Source organism: Rana temporaria, chromosome 8, assembly GCF_905171775.1.
Source record: "Rana temporaria chromosome 8, aRanTem1.1, whole genome shotgun sequence".
Taxonomy (NCBI): Eukaryota; Metazoa; Chordata; class Amphibia; order Anura; family Ranidae; genus Rana; species Rana temporaria.
This window is the reverse complement of record NC_053496.1, coordinates 90,647,934-90,660,148: the sequence shown is the minus strand read 5'-3', so window position 1 is coordinate 90,660,148 and position 12,215 is coordinate 90,647,934. Positions and strand designations below refer to the sequence as shown.

Sequence of the window (12,215 nt, the reverse complement as noted above, 5' to 3'; positions counted from 1 at the left end):
GGACATCGCGGCCGCCAGGCACGCGCATCGGCATTTCAGTAATTCGGCGGGCGCGCGCCCCCCAGTGGCCAGGAGGAGCGGAGGCCGTAAAAAGACGGCGAGTTAGAGAATTACAACCACCCTGCAACCGTATAAAGTCGTACGGCCGTCGGGAAGTGGTATGTGTGTGTGTGTGTGTGTGTGTGTGTGTGTGTGTGTGTGTGTGGTCTGCTTCATTAAGTGTTCTTGCATAGCAAGAGCACTTATTGTTATCTCACATATATATTATTATAGCCAAATTTTCCACCCCAACTCCTCCCACAGTTTTTACACTACATAGACAAGTAATATACTGAAACGTGCGGATTGTTTCAGATCGGATTGCTATTACTTTGTGGAACGTTTCGCGAAATGTCGTAATTTTTGTGGCAAAATTTGTCCCATAGGAATGAATGGTAAATCTAGAGTGTGATAAAAACTAAAAAATCATGATTTCTAAACTGCCACCACTCCCTCATTTTCAAGCCAACCTACACAAATCCTATATCAAAACGTTCAGCTATCCCTGCTGCCACTACACGTGTCCACGGCTAAGCCATCGTCCTAATCGTTTTCACAATATGACCATTTGTTTTCAACTCACGCCATCCATTGACCTCCATTGAAGTTACAGTCTAGACACCTAAAATTTGAAGGGCAATATTTAAACTGTGACTGTGCCTTAAATTTTTATATTTCAGAGACATACTATGCATGAAACTGTAGGTATGGTCTTGTGATTCTCACAATATAAAGATATTCGCTGTACGATTTATAGTTTTTAAAATACAACCGTTTGAAGAAGGACAAGTTTTTAAAAAGGGCAAGAATCTCTGGTCTGTGCTTACAGGCTGCATATAAACATTGGTTTCCTAGGAAACGCTGAGGTGAATTATAACACACACAGCTGTGAGGTGAATGCTAGCTCCTCCCACACAACGCTGAGGGGATTTGGCTCTGTTTTTTTGGCTCTGCGTAACTTCTGCATACTAGCATACTCTGCATATAGAAACAGTCCATAGCAACCAGTTTTTGATGGGGCAAATAGGATGGTGCAGTTTTTGATGGGGCAATGGATCGACACACTGTAGGATCACATTTACATCTCCAGAGGCACTGTCTCCAGTCAGGCGTATTGGCGGAGGCAAGAACACGTCACACAATTTCCCCAGAAATTGTAGCTTTTCTAGTTGCACAATGCTGTCCATCTGACCCTGAAAACCTCCCAAGAAATGTGCTTTTGCAGCTCCAGCCTTGCCCAGCCACAGATGGGCCAAGTACTAGACTAGCCTGTATTGTCCAACTAAAAGCCTGCAGAAAGGTCTATGGGGGTGCTGCAGCCAGTTCTACTATCTGGTGGGTTACCTAAATCGCAAGACTGGCTAAACAGAATTACTAATCTTTGGGCAAGCAAGGCTGATCACACATATGGCATGCATTCAACATTTTGCCTGGAGTTCCACTTTAATAAACTTGTTATAGCATAAAATAAAAAAAACATGCAATATTATTATGTGCTACCAGCACAAAGCAGTTAACATCAGTGCATACCATACCTGATACTGCACACTGACCTACAATATAATAATCACATTTATGTAAAGGGATAGATATATACACGAGATACATGTACCGTATTTAACGGCGTATAACACGCACCCTAAATTTAAGAGGGAAATTTCAGGAAAAAAAACTTCCCACGGCCCCCTGCGTATAACACGCAGGCACAGTTTACCCTATTTTCAGGGTAAAAAAAGTGAGTTTTATACGCCAATAAGTACAGTATATTGCCCATGTTGCAGTTCAAATGTGCATATATAGATATACAGTGCATATTAAAAAGTCTACACACCCCTGTTAAAATGTCAGGTTTCTGTGAGGTAGAAAAATAAAAATAAAATAGGGCTGTTACTGATTACAATTTTCCTGTTAGATTAATCTATTTTTTTTAATCAACCAATTTCGATTAATTATAACGCACATACATTTTTCGGACCACCACCATATATAGTCCCCACTGTAATATCCACAGACATATCCCCCACTGTAATATCCACAGACATCTCATCCCATTGTAATCCCTAGAGATCTCCCAGACATCACAAAACGTGCGATTTAAAATATTGCAACGCCTGCCATTTTATTTTATAGGGTCCATGTATGTGTATATATATATATATATATATATATACACACATATATATACACACATACATACACACATATACACACACATATATACATACATACATATATACATACACACAATGTTTGGGGGGTCCCAAGTAATTTCCTAGCAAAAGATAAAAATGTATACTTGCAAACAAAATGTCAGAAAAAGGCCTGGTCCTTAACTGGTTAATCCAGGGCTCGACAAATCCCGGTTGCCAGGATGCTTTTTCTAGTCGCCATGGTGACCTGGCGACCGGGATTTGTCGAGCCCTGGATTAACCAGTTAAGGACCAGGCCTTTTTCTGACATTTTGTTTGCAAGTATACATTTTTATCTTTTGCTAGGAAATTACTTGGGACCCCCCAAACATTGTGTGTGTATGTACAGTATTATAGATGTGTGTATATGTATGATATATATATATATATATATATATATATATATATATATATATATATATATATATATATATATATATATATATATATATATATATATATATAGTGGGGTCTTGGCTTGGAAGTTGGGCAAAAAAATGTTTTTGTTCCATAGGACCGGCGCTCTGAGGACTAGGCTGAAGCCGCCGCCTCGCCTAAAAACATCCTGCCCGCAGCTCACCGCGATTCTGGGAAAAGGCCGCTCGTGGCCTTTTCCCAGGATCGCTTCGGGCAGGATGTTTTAGGCAAGGCCGCGACTTCGGCCTAGTCCTCAGAGCGCCTTTTCCCAAGGATCGCGGCGGCCTCGCCTAAAAACTTAGGACCGGCGCTCCGCGGACCAGGCCGAAGCCGCGGCCCCGCCTAAAATATCCTGCCCGCCGCGATCCCGGGAAAAGGGAAATATCACCACCCCAGTACCAGAATTAGACATTTAATGTAAAATATATTAAAAGTCTTTGAACAGTTAATTCCAAGGATGCCTTCTACAATCCTCCTATGTCAGAATTAAAATGCATTTATATATACTACAGTCTCAAAGGTCCTTTTTCTTAGTTGTACTGCAATGTCTTCTGCCCTGGCACAGCATGCATACTCACTGTTAACCATCCTCTGACAAGAGTTCTACCCGGCGACAAACTTTTACCCTTTAAAATCTCCATAGGCAACGTTTAAAAAAAAATTCTACAGGTTGCATGTTTTGAGTTAGAGGAGGTCTAGGGCTAGAATTATTGCTCTACCAATCGTGGCGATACCTCACATGTGTGGTTTGTATACCGTTTACATATGCGGGCGCTGCTCACGTATGCGTTCGCTTCTGCGTGCGAGCTCGGCACGCGTTTTCTGGCTCCTAACTTTTTTAGCTGGCTCCTAGATTCCAAGCAAATTTGTCAAACCCTGGGTTAATCATTTGCCCTTACTCAGGATTGGCCACAGCCAGAAATACTAGGTGGGTGTTTAAAGGGGGTTGTAAAGGTTTGTTTTTCATTTTCTAAATAGGTTACTTTAAAGCTAGTGCAATGTTGGTTCACTTACACTTTCCTTAATTTCCCTTCTAAATGTTTTTTTTTTTCTTTGTCCGAATTTCTCACTTCAGTAAGCTGTTCTAAATGACTTTCCACCGCTCGAATGATGGTGGAAAGCTTACCGAGGAGAAACAGGAAGTAAGAGATTCAAACAAAGAAAAAAAATAATTCAGAAAGGAAATCGAAAGAAACACGGTAAGTGAACCAACAATGCACTAGCTTAAAGGAACCAATTTAGAAAATAAAAGACGAACCTTTACAACCCATTTAAGATCTACCAATTCCTGTGCTTCGATGGAAGATTGGACTTGTACTTTCTCCATTTGTGGGTCTCTGCCCAATGTTACACCCCAAATATGGGTGCAATAAGAAGCATGATCCCAAAAGGAGGGATTTAGCCTTTTAGCTCACCACACATTATCTGGATTTACAATTTTTGTAAAATCAACTTTAGTTTACCCAAAACAATTTAAATCAAACTATCTAATCGATCTGTATCCAATCAGACAGGGCCCTTGCACTATATAATTAATGCAAGATCTAAAGGAAATTGTAGTCAGATTGTAATGTGTGACGTGGTTTAGGTAATGCTGCCAAGGAAGGCAATGCTCCTCTGCAGAGACAGGATAGTAAAAAGATACTTACTGCAGGCTGTTGTCCAGGTGCAGGTCCTGCTGGATATCCACCTGATATGAATGAAAAGTAATAAAGATTTGGATTAAATGCATAGTTTTATCCGTAAAAGAAAACCTGTAAATTTATTTTCTTTTCTAGTAAAACACAGTATCCACCACTAGACCCAGAGAGATTTAGTTTAGTCTATAGTGGAGGCTTACAATACACCTATTAATAACTAAACAGAAAATGCTGCATTTACTTATCAGCATGCAGCAAGAAGATGCCAGTTCTTTTCAGAGGACCTATTTCCAATGCAATAAACCAATTTTCTCCATCGCTTCAGATGGGTAAGCAAGGACCTACTCTCTGCTTCGGCACATGCTTTGATAGTGACAAAGTGACAAAACATGAACCGCTGCAAAAATCCTAAAGGAGATTGCAATCGTATCAACCCTTTTACTACCACTGACATATGTTAAATGCTGGCAGCAGCAGGGACATTAATGCATATTCCTGGCTGCTGTAGCATGCCAACATCACAAGCTGACTGTCACTTCCATGGGCCACTAGAATAAGCAACCCCCCCCACCATTCATCCCAGGCACCCCTATCCCATCCATTGGCCTAGGACCTGCATGGCAGGTGTTGCCGGCTAGGTGGGTGGCAAACCAGCAAATGTCTGTTCTCCAACCTCTTCTAGCCAATACGAGCCTGGATGCCATGTGTGTTATGCCATTTCTGTTTTTTGCTGTCCCTGGCTACTGTGGCCAAGGTATAAGTTTGTGGAGTGTGATCTCTGCTCCATTAGCTTCAATGGAATTCTAGCGAGACATCAGGGATCCAATAGACCTCCGATGTCTCATAAAAGAGAACCTGTCACTATACACCATTGGTGATTTAGGGTACCAAAGTTTGGCAGAGTTTCACGAGCGCTCGCAACATTAAGCCTTCACATATTTGGTACTTTTATTCAGCTCTACCTCGCCAATTTCAATAAAATTGGATAATAGTGCATTTGTGTGCACTAAAATTGCAGAGCAGCTCAGTGTACATTTAATATAAGACTGACCTACCACCATTTTATCCTCCAGGATCTCTACATTAAGAAAATCTATATACTCTTTGGGGGCTTTAACTAATCCTCAGCCCTAAAAAAAATAAAAAAAATTATCAATTTAAAAATTGTGTGAGGGGAAAAAAAAAAAAAAAAAAACGAACGAAAATATATGGCTCTGGCAGTGAGAGTAGTAAAGGGAAGTAGATGGGTATTACAAAACCAATTCACCAAAAATTTGGGATGCTGTTGGAAGGCAACATGTTTTATTTCATAATACAAGAGGTGTTTGAAATATAAACTATGGATGTACAAAGCCTCCGCATTCTTGCGGGCTGTCTGGAATGAAACGGGTTGCACATCAAAGCTTTGTAGCATATCAGAATCTTCATCTGAAAGCTAGCAAGGCTGAACAAAAGCTTGACTTCTGGCCGACTGGTGTGCCAATACGCTGCAAGCAAGCTTCAAAGAGCCATAGCTACCAGGATGGTTGATGTTACAAAGATGAAAGGATCAACAGGCACCTAGCGATGATACATGGGCAATGCTGCCCCTAGAGGCCAATATGTCAGGACGGACAGTAATAGAATATATTTAAGGAGGACTGCCCCATAAATACTTTGATTAGTCAAAGAGCCGAGGTGGGCGGGCAATGGGGTTGGTCTGGATTGAAGTTTAAAAACCACACGGCCAGCAAATTAAAGGGGACTTATATATACGCCCATTTGCCCAGCCGTGCCATTCTGTCGACGTAAATCTGCGTGCGCCGGTCTTTAAGTGGTTAATAGACTAGCTAACTATCGGAAGAGACAATTTAATACATATATGCAACAAATAGACAAAATCTGTAACCACCCTCTGAATATTTATTTCAGATGCAGTGTAAAATCTGCATGCAAAACAGAATGCAATGATTTGCAAATCAAATAAACCCATATTTCATTAACAAAAGACGGCAGGCCAGTTGTGCACCCTTCTTCAACTGAAAATATTTGGCATATCTTGAAATGAAAAATATGACAGATGACCCAGGACGGTTGTTCAGTTATAATCTTATATCAGGCAAGAATATTCCTTTTCAAACATTGCAGCAAGTGGTCTCTTCAGTTTCCAGACATTTACAGGAGTGTTGTTAAAATAGGGGGTGCTACACTGTTAAAAATTTCCCTGTCCCAACCTTGTTTGAGACTTGTTGCTACCAGCAATCTCTAAATTACCTTATTTCTTAAAGGAACACTAAAGGTTTGTTTTTTATTAGATCAATTGATTGCTGTAAGCTAGAGCATTTAAATATCACTTACCTCGTTTTTCCTTTTGACCTCCAAAATACAGTAATCCAGGTTTGAAAATGCCATTTCCTGTCTCTCCTCTTCTTGCTTTCCACCAGCATCTGAGCCGTTTTGCATGGTGGAAAGCAGAATGTGCTCACCCCCTCCCTATGACTACAGCCCTGCGTGAAGATGCTCTTATCCCTCACAGGCATGGAGGCGAAGCCTAATGGGAACTGTAGTTCCCATTAGGGGGGACTGACAGTTTCCTGCTGAAGCGATCAGCTGCCTCAAATTAAATCTCCCATGCCTCCTCCACTCCTCTCCCGGCTTTCTGTCATCCTCTTCCAACTCCTGGGGGGAGGCAATGCTCACTAACCCCCCCCCTCCCTACCTACCCTCCTCTTCCTACACCCTCTCTTTCCTACACCCTCTCTCCCTACCTCCCCTCTTCTTAGACCCCTCTCCTTCTCTCTCCTATTCCTGATGGGGGAACTGTAAGGCTGCATTGATGGGGCACAGTAAGGCTGCATTGATGGGGCACAGTAAGGCTGCCTTTACGGGCACAGTAAGGCAAAGATGGGTACTGATATGCTTTATGTTACAGTTGTTAATATTTATTTTTGGAACGCAATTCTGCTTAAAATATTTAACAGTGTAATTTCATGAGATAATTTACAAGGTCGTCTTTAGGGATGGACTTAGGGGTAGGGCAGGGGAGGTGTTGGTTGGGGCAACTGGCGGCGAGTAACTCTTAAGGCCTGGCTAGTGGCTCAGGACTTGAAATTTTGAGAGAGATAATTATATATTATAATTATATATATATATATATATATATATATATATATATATATATATATATATATATATATATATATATATATATATATATATATATAATCATATATAATCAGTTTAATTTGATATGTTTTCTATTATGAATAAAATATGGGTTTATGAGATTTTCAAATCATTGCATTCTGTTTTGATGTAGATTTTACACAACATCCCAACTTTCTTGGAATTGGGGGTTGTACAAACAAACATTTCTACTGATATGGTCTGTAAATTTTAATATACCAGTCCCCTTACCTGGTGCACCTCCTCCATAGCTCTGACCAGCAGGCTGCTGGTATCCTCCATATCCTGGAGCCCCACTAGGTGGTGCACCATACCCACCAGCTGCAGGGGCACCACCTGATGGAGCACCGTATCCTCCAGCCCCATACTGTCCTCCTGCTGGAGCTCCAAATCCACCTGGCTGGGCACTGTAACCAGGTCCACCATAGCTTGGAGCTCCACCTGGTTGTCCATAACCTGGGGCACCGGGAGGAGCTCCATATCCTGCTCCTTGACCTGGCGCTCCATATCCTGCTCCTTGACCTGGCGCTCCATATCCTGCTCCTTGACCTGGCGCTCCATATCCTGCTCCTTGACCTGGCGCTCCATATCCAGGACCTAAAGGTGTGGGAATTGGGGAGGGAGAGAGTAGGTGGATCTGGTTAAAATGCATGGAGGAAAAAAAAAGGAAAAGAGCACAAATAATAGCACACTTTGTCAAGGTACATTTACAAAGGAATAACGAATGCCTGCACTAGACACTACAGGGACAATGGGGTACAACCAACGTACTGAGGGAAATGTTCATACCATAAAATAAAAAACACCTAAAATGACTGGGAACAGATCACAAACCAAGGCAAGTCAAACAGGGCTATACAGTGTGACATAAAATATTCCAACAACCACCATTTTATTCCCCAGGGTCTCTACTAAAAAGAAATTTTATATCCGGGTTTGGCAAATTTGATTGGAATCTAGGAGCCAGCTAAAAAAGTTAGGAGCCAGAAAACGCGCCCGCCCCGACGAGCTCACGCGCAGAAGCGAACACATACGCGAGTAGTGCCCGCATATGTAAACGGTATTCGAACCACACATGTGAGGTATCGCCGCTATCGTTCGCAATAATTCTAGCCCTAGACCTCCTCTAACTCAAAACACGCAACCTGTAGATTTTTTTAAACGTCGCCTATGGAGATTTTAAAGGGTAAAAGTTTGTCGGCATTCCACGAGCGGACGCAATTTTTAAGCGTGACATGTTGGGTATAAATTTACTCGGCGTAACATTATCTTTCACAATATTAAAAAAAATTTGGATAACTTAACTGTTGTCTTATTTTTTAATTAAAAAAAAAAGTGTAATTTTTTTCCTAAAAAAGTGCGCTTGTAAGACCGCTGCGCAAATATGGCGTGACAAAAAGTATTGCAACGATCGCCATTTTATTCTCTAGGGTGTTAGAATAAAAAATATATATAATGTTTGGGGGTTCTAATTAGAGGGAAGGGGATGGCAGTGAAAATAGTGAAAAATTACATATTAAAATTGCTGTTTAACTTGTAATGCCAGTGGCCACCACCAGCTGACAGAAAGAAGAGCTTGGGACTTCACAAGGCCCCGGCCTCAATTACCAGCCGCGATCGCGCAGCGGAGGCACACGGAGACACAGGAACCTGTGCCTCCGTGCGCCCCCACCTCGCGATCACGGCGGCCGGTAATTGAGGCCGCAACTTCGAGGCCTCAATTTCTTGTCGCAATTGCGACCTGGCACCCGGATATTGAGAGAGATAGATACATATATACACACAAAAAAAAAATATATATATATATATATATATATATATATATATATATATATATATATATATATATATATATATATATATATATATATATATATATATATATATATATATATATATATATATATATATATATATATATATATATATATATATATATATATATATATATATATATATATATTTGAAAACAACTAATGTCAGAAAAAGGTTTAGTGTTTAAGTGGTTAAACTTTCCTAATTTACATACAGAAGTCAATGCGCCTCTGATGTAAAAGACAAAATTGTGTTACAATGTTTAGACTTGACATTCCACTGATGAAGAATATTGTGATTCCTGAGGCTGAGAGCAGAGAGAATTCTCTGCATACAAAAGATAGGGAAATACTTTGTAAAGGTTGCAACGAGGGAAAAAAAACAGATATTGCCCAACATACCTTGGGGAGGATATGAAGGCATCCCACCAGGATAGCCACCAGCAGCAGGGTATCCTCCAGGTTGTGGGTATCCACCTCCAGCTGCTGGTGGGTATGCGCCCCCACCAACGGGTGGATATTGCCCACCAGGAAATCCTTGCTGGCCACCAGGAGCATATGCAGGGTCACCAGTCTATAAAACAGATCATGTTAGCCTTATTATACATTAGATCATACAGCCAATTATCAGTTGGACACAAGTGGAAAACACATTACAGCACATAACTATCCATGGAATGATCTATTTGGGTTACATTAAAAAAAAAAAAAAAAAAAAGTCAACAAAAATGGTTGTTCAGTGACAAAAAAAAAGTTATTCGAGTAGACAAATTACAACCTGGTGCCCAAATTCTGTAGAACAAAAATGACCCACTTGTGTCCATTGTTGGACAAGTTCTGAGAACATACATCTGTAGCCTTTCGCAAGTTTCACATTAGACATCCATAAGACAATTCTGACATGCAGATGGCTCCAACAGTTGGAATGGAACCATAAAAGGCACACTGTACTTCCATGACAGCAGATCACAGAACAGGGGCTTTAGGAATCTGCAACTTTTGAAAATTATACTGCGATGGGATAATTTAGTGGTTCTGAGGCCAAGTTTTTTCACCAATTTACTCAGAAAATGGCTGCTTTTATCATGCCACCATTACATAGGGGCAGTTTGCCAGTTATGCACCTTATACAGTCCATTTCACTTTTAATCACTTAAAGGACTTAATCACAGGTTAGATGCATTGGTTGCTAGGAGTAAAAAGACTACTGATCGGTAGACACTTAAAACTTAGGCCTATAAAAATGATTGGCTGGGTAATTTTCAAGTGGAACCAAAGTTTGCAAGCTACACACCTCCACCTGCCAGTGATGACAGTTACATCCCTCACAGGCAACTGTCATCTTCTCCCTAGGTGACCCTGCACACAAGTATGGGAGTCCCATCATTCCGGCACAGTGCAGCGTGCCAGGAATGCATGCTAAACTGCGCATGTACATTCAATAGCAGACTGCAAGCAGGCACGTATGTGTGTCATAGCAAGTCTCTTCTGCACTAAAGAGCTGCCTGCACACACAAATGTAAATTGTAGATTTAATTCCACTTAAAAGTAAAAGAATTTCAGAAGTTAAATCTGAGCTCTCAGTTGTGAAATTGAAAGTAAAAATGTATATGCAACAAGCGGTTTTAGGTGAAATAAAGTGTCTGGATGCAATGAATAATGTTTCTACGCCAGGCATAAGACAACCACTTTTCAGTAATGGCAACTGATCCCCGCTGCAGACTTCCCAAGCACTGGGTGACAAGTTGGTATCCCACTCTCAAGTCGTTTTTTCTAAGCAACACTGACTTGTTTGGGAGTTCCCAGCAGAGATGCCTTGCCAGTTTCTTCTGTTACATTCCAATTGGCATGCCTCTGTCTTGTTTTTCCCAGGGTACCCACCCACTGAAATTACTCCTAAGAACCATCACATATGTCTTTATGCCAAGCGCTCTTGAAATTGTAGTCTGCAGGGCCGTGGCAACAAACAGTAACATTGAGAAAAGCTGCGGGTGTATGATCAGGGATGAGCATTTCATATAGTGCCTCTTATCACTATTTCCAAAGCTATCAACAAACTGCCAGTTGTTTAATTTAATCATGCTCACCCACGAGACTAGATTCTTGACTTTTTCTTATTGTTTTGTATACAGTTACTGTCAGTTTTTCAGGTGGACCTGAACAGACACTCCATGCACCTCTATGGAGCGACAGATGTCAGCGGTGACATGTCCGCTGACATTCGATCTGCTCTGATCCACTAAATGCAGACGGATGAAAAACGGACCGAGGAGAGCAAGGCTCTGGAAGGTCCCTGCACAGTGAGCAGAAATGGACCAGTCATCTGCCAGCTTAGTAGAGATCAACGGAGCGATCCCTTCTGAGCAAGCAAAGTCAGTCAAAACAGACATATGTGAAAGGGGCCTTAGACTATTTTCTCCAAACATTTATAATAAGTATTAAGAATACACTCATAAGTTTAACCTCTTGCCGACCGAGGACGTCCTCGGCTTTGTGCGGTGATATCTGAATGATGCCGGCAGCTACAGGCATCATTCAGATATCACCGTCTTCAGCCGCCGATTCTGTTCACGATAAGAATGATCAAATCGGTGGTCCCACCGCTTGATCGTTCTTATAGGTAGCGGGAGGGGACTCCCGCCACCATCCGGTGCTTCTCCGGGCTCTCCCGTGCCATCGGGGGCCCGGAGAGCGAATCGGTCAGCGGTGCTTGAAAGCATAGAGATGACTGGTGACCAGATGGTCACCAGTCATCTCTATGACCATCAGAGTCCCGGGCGCAACGTTATGACGTCACGCCCGGTACCCGAAAGTAAACAAAGCCGCAATCGCGGCTGTCGGCATGTGATCAGTGATTTTTTTTCACCGATTTCATGCTTGTAAGCCTGGAGGAGAGATGTGGGGTCTTATTGACGGCTTGCGATTGCGGCTTTGTTTACCTTCGGGTACCG

At 41.6% G+C, this 12,215-nt stretch overlaps 1 protein-coding gene across 2 annotated transcripts in view; it reads right to left on the bottom strand.

Annotated features, from left to right (window-relative positions):
* ANXA7 (annexin A7) overlaps nucleotides 1-12,215 on the bottom strand; it is a 68,583-nt gene that overhangs the window by 22,547 nt on the left and 33,821 nt on the right. The window contains exons 3-6 of one of the 2 annotated variants that reach the window (XM_040362246.1): nucleotides 9,667-9,838; nucleotides 7,682-8,047; nucleotides 4,295-4,335; nucleotides 1,575-1,592 (exon numbers count right to left, since the gene is read on the bottom strand). In XM_040362246.1, the coding sequence (XP_040218180.1) occupies nucleotides 1,575-1,592; nucleotides 4,295-4,335; nucleotides 7,682-8,047; nucleotides 9,667-9,838 (597 nt within the window). The remainder of the gene's footprint in view (nucleotides 1-1,574; nucleotides 1,593-4,294; nucleotides 4,336-7,681; nucleotides 8,048-9,666; nucleotides 9,839-12,215) is intronic. The other variant, XM_040362247.1, reaches the window with a different exon arrangement.